This window comes from Pleurodeles waltl, chromosome 10 (assembly GCF_031143425.1).
Source record: "Pleurodeles waltl isolate 20211129_DDA chromosome 10, aPleWal1.hap1.20221129, whole genome shotgun sequence".
In the NCBI taxonomy this organism is placed as follows: Eukaryota; Metazoa; Chordata; class Amphibia; order Caudata; family Salamandridae; genus Pleurodeles; species Pleurodeles waltl.
Window position 1 is genome coordinate 44,738,020 of NC_090449.1, and position 22,032 is coordinate 44,760,051.

Below are 22,032 nucleotides of genomic sequence, written 5' to 3' on the forward strand. Positions count from 1 at the left end.
GGAAAGGAAGTGTGGGACATGACAGGGAAAGAGGTGGGATTGATGAAAGGAGTGGAACCAGTAAAAGTGATGGTAAAGCCCAATGCGATCTTTCCCCAGACCCCACAATACCACATGCCACAAGATACTCTCATGAAAGTTGCCCAACTCATTGACGAATTCGTAAAGCAGGGAGTACTGAAAGAAGTGTTAAGCAGCCCATGTAATTCACCGATAATGGGACTAATAAAGCCAAGTGGGAAAGTCCGACTCGTGCAGGATTTGAGGAAAATAAATGACATCATAATAAAGTGCTGCCCTGTCATGCCGAATCCAGCTGTGATAATGTTTCAAGTCCCTTGCGATGCTGAATGGTTCTCAGTCATCGATTTGTCACAGGCATTCTTTTCTGTGCCTCTTCATGAGGACAGCCAATTCCTCTTTTGTTTCAAATTCCTAGACAGAGTGTACAGTTGGTGTCGAATTCCTCAAGGGTTTTCTGAGTCACCGTCAATATTCAATCAAGTTCTAAAGAAAGATTTGGAAGAATTAGAATTGCCATACGAGTCAATTCTAGTACAGTACATTGATGACTTACTGGTTGCATCCAAAACGGAAAATGGCTGCACAGCCGATACCATTGCTCTGTTGAACCATTTGGGAAGGAATGGACATAAGGTGTCTCCTTCCAAATTGCAGTTCTGTCAGAAGAAAGTGAAATACTTGGGTCACCAAATAGAGAAAGGGTCACGGAGAATAATGAAGGAAAGAATTACAAGTATACTCCAAATGAGTCCACCTAAGACAAGGAAGGAGGTGAGGAAGTTTTTGGGAATGGTGGGATATTGTCGCCAGTGGATTCCCAACTTTTCGTCTCTAGCGAAGCCCCTACTGAAATTGACCCAAAAGGATGCCTTGGATGAAATTGAGCTGAAAGGAGACGAGATGGATGCTTTTGTTGAACTGAAAGAATGCATGTGCAGGGCTCCAGCTTTAGGTATGCCTGACTACACGAAGCCTTTCACATTGTTTTGTCATGAACGTGATGCATGTTCTTTGTCTGTCTTGACTCAAGCCCATGGTGGCGTAAACAGACCAGTAGCATATTTTTCAGCTACTTTGGATCCGGTCGCAGCAGCACTCCCAGGGTGTTTGCGCGCCGTAGCAGCAGTTGGTATCAGCCTCACTCAGAGTGAAGGAATAGTGATGGGACACCCAGTAACAGTCATGGTCCCTCACTCAGTTGAGATACTTTTGACCCGCTCCCGAACGCAGCACATGACTGGAGCAAGACTCACAAGGTATGAAACGATTATTCTGGGCCCACCGAATGTGCAGCTGAAAAGGTGCACTACGTTGAATCCAGCTACCTTGCTTCGTGGAGAAAATGCTGAAATTGAGAACGCTGAAGACGTCGAGCATGACTGCCTTCAGGTGACTGAATTTTGCACAAAACCTCGACCGGACATCAAGGATACCAAGCTTGATGAAAATGACCAAATTCTCTTTGTTGATGGTTCATGTCTAAGAGATGGGATGGGGATTTTGAAAGCAGGATATGCTGTATGTACTGTAACAGGGGTCTTGGAAGCGGGATGGCTTCAAGGAGTCTATTCTGCACAAGTAGCAGAACTTGTAGCCCTTACCAGAGCATGTCAACTGTCTGCATTGATGAAAGTCACCATTTACACTGATAGTCAATACGGGTTTGGGATTGTGCATGACTTTGGACAACTGTGGTCACAGAGAGGGTTCCTGACTTCTTCAGGATCCCCAGTGAAGAACGGGGAAAGAATAAGGGAATTGTTACATGCCATTCAAGTACCAGCTGAAGTTGCAGTGGTAAAGTGTAGTGCTCACACGAAAGGACAGGACTATGTGTCTCTGGGAAATGCATATGCGGATCAAGTCGCAAGATTTTGTGCCTTGAACTGTATATTACTGAGAGACGAGTGGAATACGATAAATGAGCCAGAACTCGAACCAGCTGAAGCATTTGCCTTGAAGGTCGTAGATACAATAGATGAACTAAAAGCATTACAAAATAATGTCAGGGAGGATGAAAGAGATTCCTGGATTAAATCACAATGTATAAAAAGACAAGACGAGTTATGGGTTTCACATGAGGGAAAGTTTGTTTTGCCAAATAGTCTCTTATCACAGCTTGCGCGGTTCTATCATGGGCAAGCTCACCTAGGGAGAGATGCCATGATAAGATTGTTCAAAACTGATTGGTTTAACCCCAGATTTCGTCAAGCTGCAGAAGCAGTTTGCCATCGATGTGTCACTTGCCAGCAGATGAACCCAGGAAAGGGAACAGTTGTGAACGCGACTCACATTGGTAGGGCAAGCGGGCCTTTTAGTCGAATGCAGATGGATTTCATTGAGATGCCTGTGCATGGGGGTCTGAAATATGTGTTGGTGATTGTGTGCATTTTTAGTCACTGGATTGAGGCATACCCCACACGTAGAAACGACAGCCTTACAGTTGCGAAGCTACTGTTGAGGGAGTTGATACCACGTTTCGGATTCCCGATCTCTTTAGAATCAGATAGGGGAAGTCACTTCAATAACGAGGTGGTAAAGTTACTTTGCGAAGCACTGAACATTGAGCAAAAGCTGCACTGTAGCTATCGCCCTGAAGCATCAGGACTGGTGGAGCAGATGAATGGTACGCTGAAATCGAGAATGGCAAAAATATGTGCATCGACAAATTTGAAATGGCCTGACGCATTGCCCTTAGTGCTAATGTCAATGAGAAACACTCCTGATAGAAAAACTGGATTGTCTCCGCACGAAATTCTCATGGGAAGGGCTATGAGACTTCCTGCAGTTCCCGCAAACATGCTTTTGAATATTACAGATGATATGGTGTTAGACTACTGCAAAGGACTGGCTGACGTGGTTCGCTCTTTCTCTCACCAGGTGGAAGCGACCACCTTGCCACCGATCCAAGGTCCAGGACACGCACTGAAAGCAGGTGACTGGGTCGTGATAAAGAAGCACGTGAGAAAATCGTGTCTGGAACCCCGTTGGAAAGGCCCTTTTCAAGTGATCCTGACGACAACTACCGCTGTGAAGTGCGCGGGGGTTCCCAACTGGATTCACGCCAGTCACACAAAGAAGGTGTTGTGTCCCACAGATGAGGAAGTTGAAGCGCTGAAACTACCAGTGCCTGACAAAACAGTGCCGAGTGCTGAGAAAGAACAGAAGTGAACTGAAAGCGAACAAGCAGAAGCAGGAGAGAAGGAAATATTATTGGAGGGCGAAGAGTCTGACTCACTTGGGGAAGGCCAAGGAGAAAGTTCAGACAGCGACGAAGAAGCTGCAGGCGACAAAGAACCTGAAGCAGCTGAGGGTAGCAAAAAGCCTGAAGCAGCTGAAGGTGACAAGGAGCCTGAAGCAGCTGAAAGTGATACAGAGCCTGAAGAAAGTAACGGTGACGAAGGGCTCGAAAAAGGTGAAAAGGCAGGAGAGCCTGATCAGAAGGGGGCTTTCCCAGAAACAGACGATACAGAAAAAGAAAAGGAAAACGTGACCGATTCCCCTGAAGGTGGGGACAAGGAAGAGCAGAACGAAAGAGTTCAAGCTTCCACAGAAAAGATCGCAGGTCCATCAAACGGACACGGTGCAAAAAGAAGACTAAGTATCTCACCGATAAAAGAAAAGGGTAAAGAAGGTTTGAACGAGGGAGGGAGACCAAAAGTGAAAGAGAAAAGAAAGGAAGTGACTGTTGTGGAACAATCGTCAAGTGAAGAAAAAGACTTGACAAAAGAGGAGAGTACCAGCGAAGCAGAATCGAAAAGAGAAGCAAAATTGAAAAGGAAAAGGATACCAAACAGGAGGTATTCCGGTCCTGAATGGGCATACGCAGTAAATGATGATTGGACTGATGAGTTTGTATCTCTAAGTATCGAGAACGAAGAAGAAGAAGAGATACCAATAGAAAAGAAAAGTTTCATAGACTCTGTCAATTGAAACGGTAGTAAATGGTATTGCTTGCTGCAATTTAACGTGAGACAAACAACCAGTTGAGACATTGCTAAACCGAATTGAGACAAATGCTGCTAACCGATAAGTGACTGGCCTTTTGAAGAAGACGGTGTGAACATTGTGCTCGTTCAACTTTGTAACTGAATTGCTAATTAGTTTCATTTATAAGTGCTTCTAGCTCTCTGATTCTATACAGATCATGACGCAAAACAATAGAAAGAAATATTGTAAATACGTGTGTATAGGCTTGGTAGTAACATGTGTACTAATAATGATGGCAATTGTGTTTGGAATGCATGGAAAGGGTGAGAATGAGACTATTGCTGCTTCTACTATTGTTCCTGTTACTGTCACTGAATTAACACCATTGAAAAGACTAGCATTGGATGAGAGGCTCTTGCACGATAAGAAAGAGCTTTCGTATAACGTTTTCTATCGCTTATTAACAGAGTATGTTGAAACTATGGATGCGAAAGATTGTTATGTGTGTACCCAGATACCGACATCAGTAAAGGAAGGGGTAACTTATCACCACATGCCTCTTACATATGGGATTACATGTAGTATAGTAATGTCTAGGTTTTATGGTCAATCTAACATACAGTATTTTTACTCGAATTATGATGTTACCTTTGCTTATGTTCCTATAATAGCGCAGCTAAGCCAGACTGCAAAATATTGGGATTTTAAAATTATGAGGGAATTTTTCGAGCCAATGCTACCTTTTGAGACGGCTCATGCTCATAGGGAAAACCTTACTTGCTCAGTCTCTGCTGTAGAAATAAGCTTTTTAGATCGCACAGATGATAGAAGGGCTCAAATGAAAGCGAAATTAGAAAAGGAGCTACATAAGAGGACTTCAGTAGATAATTACGATTTTGCTGCTATAAAGACGCAAGGGAAAATTGCTTTAGATGCTTGGCATGTAGGGAAGTTTTGTATATATCGAGGAGAATCTTATTATGACAATATTTTTGTAGGAGCGAGTGAATGCAAACATACGTTTATCTTTAAAGCCAAATGGACATTCATGATGAACGGACTTGACCCTGTCATTCCAGGGGTGTATTACATTTGTGAGCATAATGCCTATTATCGTCTTCCAAAGGGATGGTGGGGAAGATGTTATTTGGGTATAGTGTTTCCAAAGGTTTATCAGCTGGATGACGTATCGATGATTCAAAAGACATCTGGATCCCATCGTATCCAGAAAAGAGAGACCGCAGCTGCTGTGGTAGGTGATATATTTGGAGCCATGATTCCTTCATTGGGAGTTGTGCTGAATTCCATCAAAATAAGAAAGTTGTCTACTATAGTGGATAACATGCTGACAAAGTTTTCAGGTGCTATAATCCTGATAGATGCTGAGCTTGCAGCGGAAAGAGCTATGACTCTTCAAAATAGGCTTGCTTTAGACATTCTTTTAGCAAAGGATGGAGGCGTTTGCAAAATGATTGGTGCACGTCACTGTTGTACCTATATACCGGATAATAGTGTGAAAATTAAAACTATGCTTGCTAATCTAACAAAAGAAAGTGCAGATTTGAAAGAACTGAAAGAACCAGGAGTGTGGGAAAAGGTTGGAAAGGGACTAGCTTCAGTGGGACATTGGATTGGGGGAATTTGGAATGGAATATTATTGAAAATAATAGAAGGAATATTAATAGTAATAATTTGTGTATTTGGAATTTGGGGAATAAAAAGGGGAATAATAATGATTATGGAAAGAATTAAAAGAAGAAAGGAGGAGAAAATTATGAAAAGAATGGCAGAAGAATACAAAGCGCAAACTAGGGGTACTAAAAGGAAAAGGGAACTGACAGAATTTTAATGGAATAAAATTTGTGGGCATGATTTGTGTGATGACAAGTAGTCATCAGAGGAGGGATTGATGAAGCAGAAAATGAAGGTTTTGGTTTATTAACGCTTAAACGTAGTACTGAAATAATCATGTGTGACTTTAACCGAACTAATTAAGATTGTACGGGGACAAAATGTGCCCTCAGAGTAGTTTGCCAACATTTATACGCGTGCTTTATATAACGTGGTGTATTAGAATTGCACTAATTCGACATAATCATAAACGTATGCTACGATTTGCTTGTTTGAAATGTTTTAGCTTAGCATTACTTTAGCGGAGGCTTTGGCCTAGTGGCCTGGTCTCACGGTTTAGATGCTCGTATTTTTCCACTGTTCTAATAAACGTGTATTTCTGCTTGAAGCTGTACTTTTCCACAGAAACTGTTCACATGCTTATCTTAAAGTTTCGTGCCAGCTTGGCATATTTTCTCTTTAATTCAAGGTCGACTTGCAGGTGCGGACAATGGAGGCTCTGAAAGTGAGCTAATTGGGAGACAATGTTGCGATTTGCGTACCCATCTCCAAGGATAATGTATGCTTAAGTAAAAGCTTGAGAACTGTCGTTTTTGATTGGACAATTTGAAGCTAACCTATGAACCCTCCAATGGAGACCCTACTGGACTTGAACCATTGTCTATAAAACCCAGGTGCTCGAGAGGAAAGCTCTCTCTCCATTTTGGACAACCCGCCATTTTGCAGACTTCATAGCTATTATGGCCCACTTTGCTGCGACGCCATTTTGAGAGACTTTGATTCTTTCTCTGATCGAGAGAAAGAGACTTTAAATGATTCTTGCCCTAGAGACTGTAACTTTGATTTGATCCCTTTGCATGAAGTAATAGTTTTACCTTGCCGCCGTGAGGCAATTGCCCCGTTCACCCCTGTCCCTTTGTCCCGTCCTATGCTGATCGAGAAACGATACCTGTGAGACGAAGACTTCCTTGTATGCTGATCGTAATTGGTAAATATGAAAGGAAAATTGTAAAATTGCATTGTGTTTCTTTTAGGTAACCAACTGCTGATTTTGGTAAGATCCCTAGCTAGGAGTTTTCTAAATTTATGTTGCTAAATTGTTTTTGCATGAAGTCCCACATGCTGATGCTAATTTGAGGTTAGATGAGGATTCCATATGTCGCACGATGCAATTTGAGATCTTGTTATGCTGACTAAATGTACGCAATTAGTTCATTACAGATTATCATATTAGTGATTTGCATTGCCATTATCGAATGCCTCGTGATTCAAATGCTTCATAGATTGCACTTGTTTCGACGTTATGGACAGCTATTAATGTTCATATATGTTTATCATTTGGTGTTGAGACACATTTATATTGTGCTAGCTTTGTTAATATAGGGAAATAAAATTCACTAACTTCGCAATAAACTGGTGTGGTTATTCCTGACTGAAAGGTCAGGGTTCGTCGAAATGTATTCTGGATTAATTGTTAAGTGTTATGTTGTTCAAGGTGTTGCTTATGTTCGTTATTGATTATCGATTTGATGAGATTGATCGATTAAGAGTACAGAGAGTTCCCACTTAGTCAAAAGATTCATCGGCCTAAAGAGCGTCCGAATACAGGTAAATTATTGGTACGGACCGCTCTATCACAACTCAAACGGATCCAATGGTGGTCATTATCACGAGGAACCCAAATCTAAGGTACAAAAAGCAAGAAGTCTGTTCCACCTAACTAGCTGTTAGCCTTTGGGGTAGCCCCTCAAAAGAACAATGGACCAATGAAAGGAGGGGCCACAGGGGAAACTCACAATGTCAAATGGACCATTTCTTTCCACTTCTTCACATTCAGTTGTTTGATCCGTCACAAAGGATACTTGGAATATCCTGGCAGATCTCTGCAGTTCACATCTGCTCTCTGGTCCCCCTCCTCCCATCTATGTTTAGTACTACTTGGAGGTAACAGATACAAGATGGATTCCAGTGTGGCTATTGATACATATATCATACAGAGTCCACACACTTCCTCTGCACACTCAAAAGCACACTACTAGAGATGTACATGGTAAATGGTATCACTGTCCTCAGTGTCAGTCCTCTATAGCCTGGCGAGCTGAAAGTACTCACGGTCAAAAAGTAGGGTCACAAGATATCCCTTACGAGACCACGCAGACCTACTGTGGGGCTCAATCTGTGCACCAGAAATACATCCAGCTTGTGTCTGCATCATTCTGTTATGTTGTCAAGTGTTGGACAAAAAAAGCTGCAGCTTGCTATCATTAACTTGAGGAAGGGATGAATATTTCCAGTCCATGCTGGGGACATGTATCCATCCCAACAGTGTTCTACCAAAATAGCATTTTTTTTTCAACCAGCACTTGCATAAAGTTCACATTATCGACTATGTGCAATTAAGAATGGTAGATCTACACTTCTTTTTATGTGCTTTCCCTGATGATTTGTAGGTAGTTGATATTCTGAAGTGCATAGCTATGCAGGTTATTACAATTGATCACAATGTTTTGGAATGTATGTCCAAATGAGCAAGAAGAAAAGTGTGAAGTTTGAAGTGGTAGTAAAGTCTTTAACTCTTGGAAATGCACAGCATAACACTGATTGCGGAATCATGCCAGTACCATTACTTTGTAATGTAATGCTTTCCCCATAATTCCCTCTTTCTATATTGTACACTCAGCAAAGAGAGAGCACTAGCTCACCAAATATATGTTACACTGAATGTCCCCGCCCCTACCTTACTGTAAGCTTAATGCCTCTTTAAATTGTTATTTCACACAAAAATGCAAATTGATATAAAACTTTATTTCATGATTGGTATTCATAGGTACTGTTGGACAAGTAAGACGGAGCAGAGAGGCAGAATGTTTTCATCAAATGGTGACAGTCGGTCAAAGCTCTAATGATGCACATGATCCAAAGGAGCATAATGTGACTGTTCAAGATCTGGGTGCCCGGTTGTTACTGGATTCAAGGGTTGGTGGACTACACATGCATTTGCCAATATTTAACTGTATTTATGTGATAATCCAGGAAATAACGAACCAATGCTGACAATAAGTGCTGCACTTGCTCCTTCATATGGGGAAGCATGGAGCGCCGGACAGTCCCTTTTTCCACCGGTGATTTGCCCAGTGGCTGGAGCACTTGGAGGCTGGTTTTGAAAGCCAAGAGCCGATCCTGATGCCTCTGTCACTTTTCCAGCTCCCTGAAGTTAATTGCAGCTGGCACAGGGAGGCCTCAGAGAAAGAGCCGGGAAGAGGGAGGGAGGGGAAGGTAGTGGGAAAGTGATCAGAGAGGGAAAAGAGAGACAGAAGAAATAAAGCAAGAGAGAATAGATGGATGGAAAGCGAGATTATGCCACAAGATGAAGGAAGAGGGGCTGGTCTGAGCATTTTTGCCAGGACTGTGTTGGTCCCCCTATCTAGCCCTGGAAGCAACAGACTCATAGTCACACACTAACTTTGTTTATACAAGTTTACTTGGCATTAAGGCAGTTTCTGAGCCAGTCACTTCTAAGCAAAAGTCTAATGGGATACTATCTCTAGAAAGGAGAGTGACTGAGGTGGCTGCTGAGAAATGCCCCAGTCTCAAATTGCTAAATTAAAGAGGCAAAGATAGTGTTGCGTGCATAATCTTCTACCAGGACCCTCAACTATTTAAAGGAGGCAATCATCTTGAGCTGACCAAAACATCACCAGCTAAATTAAGAATGAAGCGTATCTGTGTGGTCATTATGTTGTTCATAAGATCTTGATAATTGACAATCAGACAGCGTTTTTTGCTTGAGGTTTTGACTGTTTTTTTGTAATTTGGCAGAATCTTTAGAAGCTATAAAATCTCAAAATGGGACTAAGACCACAATTAGAATGCCTTACCCATGTGCAGTTCATATGATGAAAGGTGGATGGCTATGCAAGCATGGAGGGAAGGGAAGACATGTCAGGGAGGAGGATTACAAGGATAAACGACTGGATCTTCTTCTACATTTGTTATAATTTATAAGATTATGTTGGTCCAAACTTCAGCCAACAAGGCAAAGATCTATTGAGATGCTTTGCAAAGCCAACAGGTTAGAGATTGATAAAAAAAAGCGCTTGTGGTACGTCAATGTCTGTCATCTGGAGAAATGAGAATATTAGACCTATCTAATCACAGAGATTGATGCTGCACTGAAATGGATGCTTGTTTGTGAAGATAAGGGATGGCCTTCTGCTTTACGATACTAAATTGCCTTAATCTCCAAAATGGTGGAAATGCTATCAATAATTGAAACTTGTTTTTATACAGGAGTCTGCATCTCACTTTTGTTGCTTCTGAGTGTTGTAAAGATCCACTGTTACCATTATTGAATTTAGAGATACACATTTAGCTAAATACGCCAGTAGTTGCTACCTGTTGTGCAGGTCGCTATAATTGAGGGAGGATTGTGGTTAAACATTAAGCAGAGCAACTCTATCTCCTTTTCTGAAATCACACTGGAGCAGGTGTTGATTCTCATTAAGGAACATGTTCTTGCAGGACTCTGGTATGTCAGAGAGCATTCTGATTTTAAAAAGCGCTGGCAGCGGCTGTGGTCCATATAACGTGTCTTTCGAGAAAAATAACTTGATTTCATCTGAAACGCAAGGACACAAACTGGAACCTCTAGGCACTTAGAAAACAAGAGGTATGGAAGGGTGTTCTATTAAGCATTTCTTGAAATCAAAAAGGAAAACTAATCTAAACAAGTATATTTCGAATACGGTGTTTGCATTTAGCATTGTAGTTATATTGTTCCAACGCAACAGAAAATACACCACATTTCATTTTTAGGAAGGAAGGCCCTCCCTGACACCACTGAGAAATTGAAATGTCCATCAGGGAGTCTTTCGCCCATTCCTGCTCTAAAAACGAATTGCATGTCTTTGCGACAAAGAGATTTAAGGAGAGACGTATTGGAAGTTTCCAGATCATTCAGTAGCCTGACCTGAAAATCATTGCCAAACGTCCAGGACTTCTCATTATTTCAAAGTTAATTACTCCTCACTCCCATTACAATTTGATGACACTTTGATGAGACATAGGGACCATTTTGATTCTCTTACTTCCAAACAAAATAATGACATAGCCCACATTAGCGGTACCCACCTTTGAAGAGGTAGCGTAGTCAGAGTGTTATAGGCCCCAGGACAAGAAAGGAAATGCGCCCCCTATCTGCAGTTCGAATTATAAAATCCTGCAATAATCATGGGTCAGTGGGCGCCCCCGAGGTCTCTGGCTACGCTGCCACTCACCCTCTGCACCAATCGAAGCTACTCCCCGGCTTTGAGATGTGACAAGTGGCCTGCACATTTATAAGCATCAAACTCTCGAGGGGATCCGTCCCAGTGGATAGTTGTGCTGGCAGAGATAACAAACTGACTGACTTTTACATCCTTCACAGGGCCTTACACCACAAGGGAACACCTGTTGAATTCAGGCAGAAAGAAAGGAAAACTGGCACTCATTAATGTAGTACCCTAAGGGCACTGCCTGCTATGTACTCAAAAAGCAAACAGATAAAATATTCATTGGGAGTGCTCTCAGGAAAATGTATTTTTCTCGTGTTAACACCAACAATGTCCAAATATATATATATATATATATATATATATATATATATATATATATGTTGCTCACTGCAGGAATTAGAAAAAAACTCCCAGAACCTGTAAATTGGGGATCAATGTGTGGCAGGGGAAAAGGGTGGAGTCATGAGGATCACAGTCATGAAAATTGGACAGGCAAATTACACATTACTTTTGAAAAAAATCGGCTGCAAAGAAATTGGCAAGAAGGACAAATGTCACAAGTAAATCTGTTCTAGTTTACTTCGCACTTCACAAATACGCTGTTTTTAAAAATATCTTCAAGGGTTGAGGCACTTGCTTCAGAGATCTTTTTTTGCCCAGCAATTTTTAGGGCATTAAAATACTGGTAAGATAACTTTCATGACTAATGCAGTTGCAAGAGACTTCTGTGTTTGGCAAAAAGAACAGATGATGGACAGAATGCTGAACAATGCAGACATTCATTCCCAGTCACAATGGGTTTAATCCATTGTTTATTTTGCCCATCACCCCACACCAATTTGGACCCAGCCATATGCAAATCAGTCTTGATCCTGCTCCCCATTGTCCTCCCTGGCCCAGAAACAAGCATCCTTGGACCGGTTTTGGGGCATCACCTCTAATCAGCCAGAATAGCTTGAATCCAGTGGCGCAGTGAGCTCAGGAGCCTATGCTTTTGCCTGGTGGGCAAAAAACAGTGAATTAAACCCAGTGGCCCTGAGTTCTATGTTTCGTCCAGTCAGTTTCAACTCATAAAGTGGCATAGAGCATTAAAGCAACTGTTACAAAGCACAACATGTAACATGCAAGTCACAGATGTGCATTTAATATGGATAGGTAAGAAGACTATTGCTTGACACAGAGATTCGTTTGTTATTTCAAGTTCATAAGTTGCAAAACTAACACAATGCAGTGGGCTATGAAGTGTTATCAAGGATCGGCATGCAAACCTCATGCCACGGGATTGGATCTTTATTGTTTTTTCCTCAACCTTTTGTTATTTTTTCTCTGGAGAATGAGACCTGAGGCCTTAACCGATCCTGTCTTTGCTCAGACGGTCTCTGAGACTTTAGGTCATTACTTTGACGAATGGTACATGGGCCATGGAGTGGGATGTCATAAAGGTGGTCTTTAGAGGGGAGTGCATGAAAATGACAAACGGGGTGAATACCCAAATGCTAGACTTGCACAAAACAAAGGGTTGAAGAAAATGGAGGAGGAGTTAGCTGGGCCTCCAAATAAATTAGGCGATTGGAAAGAAGTTAAAAGTGAACTCTTGGTAACATGCGATAGACTTGACAAATTTGAAAGCACTACATACAGACAGCATCTTTATAGGGAAGGCAAGATGTTGCCCATGCTGCTCTGTTCAGAGGACCGCAGATTCCCAGTGGTAATGTTGAAGGGCCCCGGAGATCAGGTCCTCAATTCACAACAGGGTAAAACTGAGATTTTTGCAACTCCTTTAAAAAAGGTGTATCAGCAGACATAGCCCACCTGACTGATAACACAGAGACCTATTTAAAAGGATTAACAGTACCTAGACTAACAGGGGACGATAGGTTACTTCTCAACGGCCCACTCTGAAGTTTTGTTGGCAATGCATACTTTCCAAGCTGTTAAGACCCCAGGGGGCGACGGACTGCCGGTGGAATTATATCAGACAAAGGCTGACATGCTAGCGGACCACCTAGTGGCAGTATGTCAGAAGGCAAAGCAAAGGGGGAGACTGCCAGACTCTATGAGTGAAGCGATTATAGTTATGATCCCTAAACCAGACAGGGACGCAAAGGAGGTCACCTCATATTCCCCTTTGTCCAGGCTGTGGACGCTAAGATACTCAGCACATTTTTGGCCACATGACTACTAAGACACATGACCATGCTAATTCATGAAGATCAATATGGGTTTATCCCTCGTAGAAATACAATGTGCAATCTCTGGCATTTTTCCTTAATTCTACTTGCCCCTGAACTACAAGAACAACCGTGCGCATTGGCACTCCTAGATGTGGAACAGGCCTTTGATTCCCTGTCTTGGGATTACTTATGGCAGGTCATTCAAAAATTTGGAGTCGGGGAGGAATACATTAAATGGGAACAATTCCTATATAAAGAGCCGATGGTGAGGGTACGGGTCATTAGGACTGTGTCAACTGTGTTTCAGCTTCAGGGAGGGACCAGCCAGGGGGGCCTGTATCCCCTTTGCTATTTGCTTTAGCTATTAAACAGCTAGAAACTCGCTTGAGGCCAGTGATGCATGGCTGCGGGCTGATAATAGGGAGGACCACACATGTGGTCTCCGGTTATGCCGATTATGTCCTGATATGTCTAAGGCAACCAACCTACTCTGTGCCTACTTTACTTGCAACCTTGGCTGAGTTTGGGGAAATGTCTGGACTCCACATTAATGCTACTAAATCTAAGCTACCTCAGCTATCCCTCCCTTGGGATGTGACAACAGAACGATATCTCAGCATACAAACAGCCAGACAACCAGAAATGCTTCTATCCCTTAATATAGGACTAGTACTGGGAGGCCTGCGACATTCAATAAAATTTTAGAATTCACTGCACCTCTCCACGATGGGCAAGGTGGCATTAATTAAAATGAAAATCTTGCCCCTTTGCTTATGTATGTTTCAAGGAGCGCTATTTGATATACCTAAAGAGTACTTTCTAGAACCTAATCACTTGTTCCTTGACTTGCTATGGGCCGCAGGAAGGAAGAGAGTGAATTTGGCCAACTTGAAGTGGCCTTGGCATTGGGGAGGAGTTGAGTTGCCAGACTTGGAACTATACTACTTGGCAGCAGTGCTGCAGCATGATGTTCATTGTTTATTTGGGGGAGACAACTGTGAGAAACGCCTAGTCTCTGGGAAACTAACGAAGATACACCTTCCAGAACTCCTAACAAACAGGGCACAAACACCTCAAAAAATACCATATATGTTAGGCCAGGTTTGCAGAGCATGGGGATGGGCAGGTAGGATGGTGATCCAACTTGCCCCCTATGCACCTGACATGTGTCTGTGGTCCCTACAGCCCTTTCTACTAATAATACAGACATTGGCAATAGAGCACTGGCAACTGGAAGGTTGTAATGCCTTTGCCGATTTGAACTCCAATAATAAATGTATAGCACAGCAGGACGTGGTTGTGACCTTTAACCTAAGACAAGGGCAATTCCTACATTTCACTAAAATGGCCACCACGGCGCGTGATCTATGAGTCCCCTAAGAAATCTTATAAATAAACCACAATGCTGACTGTGGCAGGAGGAAGATAATTAATCTGTTTCCTTTATAGGCACTCCGGGAGGATATCCCCTATAAATCACACCTGATAGAAGACAATTGGCAGGAGAGCCTGGGGGAACTAATAGAGGAGAATGAATGGGACTCAATACACGCTGCAGTCCACAGAAACAACGACTAACCTCTGATTTAAATTAATACAATACAATGTAATTCATCAGGTCTATCTCACTCCTGTTACCCTCTATAAAATATACCCTGGTAGGGCCTCAGTTTGCCCTTACTGTTCGTGGACATTACAGATTTCACTCATATGATTTGGAACTGCAGTGAAATACAGGCCCATTAGCAGGATGTGTCTGAAAGGCTGAATGCAGCAACTGGATGGAAAGTCCCTCTGGATCCTAAACAGTGTCTCTTTGGGGTACTGCAAGTCTGTAAAAAAAAATAGACACTAAGCAGGAATTATTTAATCTTCGGCCTGGTGTTGACTAAGAGATGCCTTGTCATTCATTGGCTCTCTCCTTCCCCTCCCCCAGTGCAAACTTGGCTAACTGATATGGCCGAGGCAGTGGCTGAGGCAGTACATATGCGTAAATATAGGAAAGACAAAAAGTTGGAAGGCAATCTGATGGCCTGAGCACCTGTGCTAGCAGACTTACTTGACCCCCTGGTTGCCAGAACACTGTGAGCTCTGCGACCCAGGAGTCTGCAGTGAATACTGTTGGGCCCGGAGGGTGGGATGAACCGCCTTGCTGATGGATTGTCACTGCTTCCCCCTATCCCTCCATTACAGGAGTGCCTCTGAGCTCTTATCCATGTATCATAAATAATATGTGAACCCTAACCTGGTGCTTTGTTTCCAGACCAATTAATGGAGATAATACTGGGTGATATCATGACAATAGAACGTGGGTGGGGCGGGAGTTGGGGAGACTATGCGGGGTTGTAGTTATATTTGTACTGTTTGTATCATTGTAATAATTGACTGATTTTTGTTGTTGAAATGTCAATAAAGAGTATATTTAAAAAAACTGTTATTATTTTAGGTTTGCAAAGGAAGGTCCCTTTGGGCAGTAATGACGTTTCACCAGTACAGACAACTCCAGTAACCTTTACATTTTATTGGTGTGGTTCTCATCAAGACTTTGTTTTTTCTGATCCTAGGATTCTGCACACTTTTCTACCAGTGCTCAAGTGTTTTGCTCTCCCTTAAAACATGATAGAAATTGCTTCTACCCAATTGTCATGTGCAGCTTATTTGTTAGTCCTGTGTAAAGTGGAACTACCTGTGCCCACGATCTGTAAATGAATTGCTACTCGTTTGCCTGCAGCACTGATTGTAGCACCCACCTAAGTAGCCCTTAAATCTTGCCTCAGGTCTGCCATTGCAGAGCCAGTGTGTGCAGTATAAACTTCAATGTCAACTTGGCATTTAAAACCCCTTGCTAAGCCTTAAACATCCCTGTTATTAGATATAAGTCTAAGTCTATGTCTAAGTCTAAAGGAGTCCCTAGGTTGCCATAGGGCATGGTGCTATGCAATTAAAAGGTAGGACATGTACTTGTAAGTTTTAAATGTCCTAGTAGTGAAAACCCCTGAAATTCATTTTCACTAGTGTGAGGCATGCTCCTCTCATAGGATAACATTGTGGATTCCTTATTACATTTAATAAGCTATAATTACTGATAGCAAATGGGTAGACCTGTCATGTTTAGTACCTATGTAATTGTAATGATAACTCCTCTTTAAACTGCCATTTCAACTTGGTGAACTAAACCTTTTCTCAGGACCAAACCTTCATTTTTAATACATATAATTCAACCTTGGGGTAAGCCCTTGACAGCCCAGCATGCAGGGTGCAGTATATTTGAAAGGTTGGGCATATACTTTCAAGCTTTACACAAAGACATAACAGGCACTCAGCCACCTAAACCATCACCTAGATCCAGCTGGAGCAAGCCCCTAACCCCTAAGTGGTGCCACTCATGTCCAGGACCCTTGGTGTGGCCTCAGAGAGGCTAAATTAAAAGTTTGGGTCTCTTCACAGTTGTGAATTGGCTTGATGGTACTGAAACATTCTCACTCACACTGCCCACCAACGAAAAGTTCTATCAGCCTGACCCTTTGTGCTACAGCATCTAACACCCCTGGGGAGCTCTGGCCAACCATAAGAAATGATAACCGGATCTTTGCATTACAGTAATGCCCCTATACAACACCAGGCTTGCTCTTTGTGCAAAATTGACAATATTCTGTTACGATTGCTCTGTGTGTAATGTAAAGCTCTCTGATATCTTGGAGATGAGTAGTGCTATAAAAATTAAATATAAAATAAAAGTGTTAGTATCATTCAAATCGTTATTTGTATAATTAAACGTACACACAGATACATCTTACATTCTTATTGTGCATGCACATCTCTTACATAGAAGGAGTGAGCAAACTCAAAAAACCTGCTTCCAAACCATAGTTTCTCTAAAGTACGGAAATTATAAATGTTGTGCCTTTGTTTCCTTTCATTGAATTGGCAATTAGGTTACAGATGCCTCCCAGCCAGGATTACACTCCAACAAAATGAAAGTTGATGGTTCTTTAAATCAGGCCTTTATTTTAGACCCAGCAAGAACTGAAAATAAGAAAGTCCCCTCCCGCTAGTAAGTTGAAACTCCAAACAGAAAGCAGGCAACCGGTGGCTGCTGCTGAATTACGTCCTATATTGGAAAATTAAAATAGGACAAATTCACTACATTTCACTGGGTCAGTAGGATCCCAAATCCAGCTCAGAAATGGCCTTCGGGACAGGAATCTTGCAAAATCAGCCTTAATTTCCTGAACTTCTACAGAAGGAATATTTATTGTTATTTGTATAGCAAAAATGTTACCATGGACAACAGGGGGCTGTAGAAGATCAAAGGCAAATATTAAGAGCACTGATCAATTGGAAACTGAGGCCCATATTTATATTCTGGTTGACCCGGATTTGCGTCATTTTTTTTAATGCAAATCCGGCACAAACTTAACTCCATATTTATATTTTGGCGTTAGACATTTCCAGCGTCAAAATATTGGAGTTAAAGTAATTTTCTGTCTGCGGAAAACCACCTTGCGGCAATGAGATGCAAGGTAGGCGTTCCCGGGCAAAAAATTACTGTAAGGCCCTAGCGCCTAATTTATCCCCGTGCACAAATCACGCACTGGAGGGAGGGGGGGCCTAAATAATGGCACTAAGCTTGTTTGGCCTGGGTCAGGGCAGACGTTAGGGGATCTGTGGGCCTATTTCCATGGTGGAACACCATAGAATAAGCCCACAGGTGCCCGCACCAGGGACAACCCCACCCACACCAAAGGGACAGCGGAGGATCGGGGACCCCATCGCAGGTAAGTATAGGTAAGTATTTTGTTTACATTTTTAAAGTGCCATTGTGGGCCTTGAAATGGGGCCACTCCATGGCACAGGGTGCAATGGCCATACCAGGGGACTCTTGTCGTTAGAGCAGGTTTGTGTCAAAAAGTATCAATATGGGCCTGAATTTGGCAAAAGAAGAGGAGTTTCTTGCATGACAAGATGTAGTGTTTTTGGAAGAGGTTTGTCTCCAGATTTTTTCTGAACTGAAAGAGGATTGTGATTTGAGGCAGGAGCACATTGGTCATGATTTTGCAAGTCTCTGATGGATGGACCTTCAGCTTCAGGGTCAGCCACTACTGTTCACGCTGATTGTCAGTTCCACCTGTTGGGTTGATTAAGACCTTTCCTTTTCTCACAGGCAAGGTACTTACAGGCATTCCAGGACAGGGAGACTGCATTTCCATGAGATCCAACTCCAGGTGATGTCCCCTCACCTGAGGAAGCAAGCTGTCAGGCAGAGACCAGCTCTGAATGTGCAACATTCCTCTGAGTACTCGGTGGAGCACCCCTTTGTTGATCAGAGAGAACATGGAATTGGAACTGTAAGTGGGTAAACAGTTCCCATCTTCATAGAAGTATAGCAGACTGGCTTGGAATTTTTCTCCTTTCTTGAGTCCTTTCCAGACTTACTTCCAGACTCTGCCTTTGTGTAGAACAATGCTCCTCACAGCAAAGTCTTCTCCAGGATGGAGCACCAACAGCAGAGACACAAAGAGGTGAAAGCACTCTGCATCAAAGCCACACTGACTGTGATCACAAAAGAGGCAAAATATTGGCCTCCTCTTAAGGACTCTTTTGCTCTTGAAACAACAGAGACTGTAGTCCTACCCTCCACCAAATAGCTGCACTCAGGAAGACTGGTCAGCAGCTCTTTGTATCAAAGAGTCCTTTAAAACTGCTAAAGGAAAGCCTTCCTCCATTTTCCCTCTTCACTGTCTAGATCCTCCTTTCAAGTCTCTTGGATGTAAGCAATACGGCTGGGAAAGTAAATCACACATCCACCTTGTACAAGCAAACAGGTCAGAAATACCCAAAATGGAACACACAGGCCACCTTCCTTCTGGTTCACTCAGACCCACATAATGCATGCATCACATCAACTACAGGCATACTTAAATACAAACATGCGCTGGCATACTTAAATACACACATGCACTGGGATATTAGTGCAGTGATGAGTCTAGCTTGTAGTAGAAGAACTTTACACAAGTAGGTCGAAAGGCCGACACTTGTGACACAGATTAAAAAGGTCTGCTGCCACCAGCTCCACACGCTTACAGCTGTGACACAGCTTTTGTCATTTGAGAGAGCATGCTTGATGCGCCCCTCCATGTCCTATATATGTCTATAGTAAACCTATGTCAACATTTACTTACTTTGCCTCATGATATTCAAATAGACAAGATTGTGGCAACATATTTTTGCATGAAACTATTTGTAGCTTGATAATCTGGTAAGATACCTTATCAGCCACTCAGGAACCTCCATTTGTTCTCACAAAAATATCAATCCAATCCACCCAATTTAGAGTAAATGCATCATGAAACGTAACTTCCGAGCAATGGAACTTTCTCTCTCTGAACCTCTAACTCAAATAATACTTTTGCAAATGCATTATTGATTTGAGAACAAATAAGGCTTATTGGTATTGAAGTGTAGGATTTGTCTAGACCAATTTATAAACGTCCATATGTGACCACCTCAAGAATGGATGGATGTAAAATATATAATAAAAAGCTGCAGCTTAATGTCCCCTGAAGTAATATGATAAACACAAATATGCATAATTTGGTTGTCCCCTATTGTGGGTTGTGTTTTTATTAAGAAAGTTTCATAAAAACTCTTGCCTTATCATTTGATTGAGAGTGTTGATAATTTTATGGTCCACAAGCAGGCTTTGGCCTTACAAGTTTGTTCTCCTGATCCAAAATGCTTGTGATAAACTTTATAGGGACTGCACTGTAATCATGGGGCCCAAAAGCATTAGGTGCTTTGTGACTATGGGACTGATTTAGAGTTTGGCTGAGGGGTTACTCTGTCACAATTATGATGAATATCCCATCAGCCGAAATATAAAACTCATTATGTCCTACGGGATTTATATATAGGCGGAAGGGGTATCTGTCACCGTTGTGAAGGAATAACCACTCTAAATCAGGCCCAAATTTCCTCTTCTAAAGAATGTTGCTGTGGATCACTCTCCTCAATGCTGCTTTCAAGTCTTTATTCCTTAGACTGTAGATGAATGGATTCATCATAGGGGTGATGGCAGTATACATAATGCTCACTATGCGGTCCTGGTCAAGAGAATGCGATGAAGAAGGCCGGAAGTAGATAGAGAATAGTGTCCCATAGAACAACAGCACTGAGGTCAGGTGGGATGCACAAGTTGACATAGTCTGGAATTTCCCCTTCAAAGAGTGGATTCTCAGTACAGAGGACAGTATGAGAAGGTAGGAGAACAAAATAAGCAAGAATGGGAGAGCCAAAGAAAAGGATCCCTCAGTATATATCACCAGCTGATTGGTGCTGGTTGGGGAGCAAGAGAGTGCTAAGAGGGGAGTCATCTCACAAAAGAAATGGCGGATGAGATTGGATTCACAGAAGGACAGATGAGCTGTGAGCACAGTGTGTAGCAAAGAATGCAAGCTAACCAGCATCCAGGAGCCGGCCACCATCCAAAGACACACTTGCCAGCTCATCACCACATAATAGCGAAGAGGATCACAGATTGCCACGTAGCGGTCAATGGCCATGACAGCTAGAAGAAGATTTTCCATGTTTCCCAGGGTGATGAAACAGTACAGTTGTGTAAAACATGAATAGAATGTAATGGTCTTGTTGCTAGAGATGAGGGTGACAAGCAGTTTTGGGATAGTAACTGAGGAGAGAAATATGTCGACAAAAGAGAGATTCCCAAGAAAAAAATACATAGGAGTATGAAGTTGCATGTCTGTACAAATGATAAACATGATGATGAGATTTCCCAGTATTGTCATGGTGTAAACAGCCAGAAACACTGCAAAAAGCCAAGGCCCATACTCTGGATGGTCTGAAAATCCCAGAAGGAGAAATTCTTCCACTAAAGTCCAGTTCTGTTTTTCCATTGTCTTCTAGGACTACCTCTGCAAGGCAAATTCACAAGGTTAAAAAAATCACACAGAAGATTAGGTTTTGATTGAATATATTCATTTTGTACATTACACATGATGGTGGCCTAAATCAATAGTTAAATGAATAATTGAGTAGACCACGCAGAGTATAAGATATTCAGTGTATCAGCCTCACGATTAAAGATTTAACTGTGGAATTTGGCTGTAGCCAGCACAATGCATGTTCAATAAATGAGTCACTGCGCAAATGTGAATAGATGTGGGAGTTGTGTTCTGGACTAGAATAAATTGAGGGTTGCACTCAGAAAATATGTCATCTGAATTTTTATTTGTGGTGCAGCATGCATAGTGGCTTCTTTGTGACCTCTAGTGATAATGCACATTTAACTGCTTTCATGATGTGCTAACCCACCACTCAGCATTATTGGCACTGATGCACCTAGTGATCTTAGCACGCTACAATACACTCTGTGGGCTAAATATTCACTATCTTATAGTGCTTTCTACAGGAAAAAACACTTCAATATATCCATGATTCTTCATTGCACTGCATCATAGGTTCACTGACTCCTCACAATGTATTTACTCTATTGGCACTCACCCATTACGTGGATTAAATCATAGTGGCACTAACTCAGAATTCTAACTTTTATAGATATTAAACCTAGCACTGGGAGATGTTCATACATCATGTGCAAATGTGTGGTTTAATGATAATGGCTGCAGTTTAAGAAACTGACTGCTTCGGCCAAATAAAAAACAGCTATTGATTAAGGCAGGTCTTTGAGGTGAATGTAGGTGGGGTATTACATATTGTCCTGTTGTAGTTGGGCTCTTGAACGTAAGCGGGACTTCTGG

The 22,032-nt window shown here is 42.1% G+C and overlaps 1 protein-coding gene across 1 annotated transcript; it reads right to left on the reverse strand.

Annotated features, from left to right (window-relative positions):
* Window positions 1-18,159: 18,159 nt before the first annotated feature.
* LOC138262341 (olfactory receptor 1f45-like) lies at window positions 18,160-21,168 on the reverse strand. The gene is made up of 2 exons (XM_069212239.1): window positions 20,255-21,168; window positions 18,160-18,214 (listed from the first exon to the last, which is right to left on the reverse strand). The coding sequence occupies exons 1-2, from the start codon at window positions 21,166-21,168 to the stop codon at window positions 18,160-18,162; spliced, it is 969 nt and encodes a 322-aa protein (XP_069068340.1).
* Window positions 21,169-22,032: the final 864 nt, after the last annotated feature.

Bases quoted from the DNA above. Each gene is read 5' to 3' on its own strand.
- LOC138262341 (XM_069212239.1), bottom strand. From the start codon at position 21,168: ATGGAAAAACAGAACTGGACTTTAGTGGAAGAATTTCTCCTTCTGGGA. The intron at 18,215-20,254 runs CCACAGCAACAT...CTACATCTTGTC, and splicing joins GCAGCATTGAGGAGAGTGAT to ATGCAAGAAACTCCTCTTCT.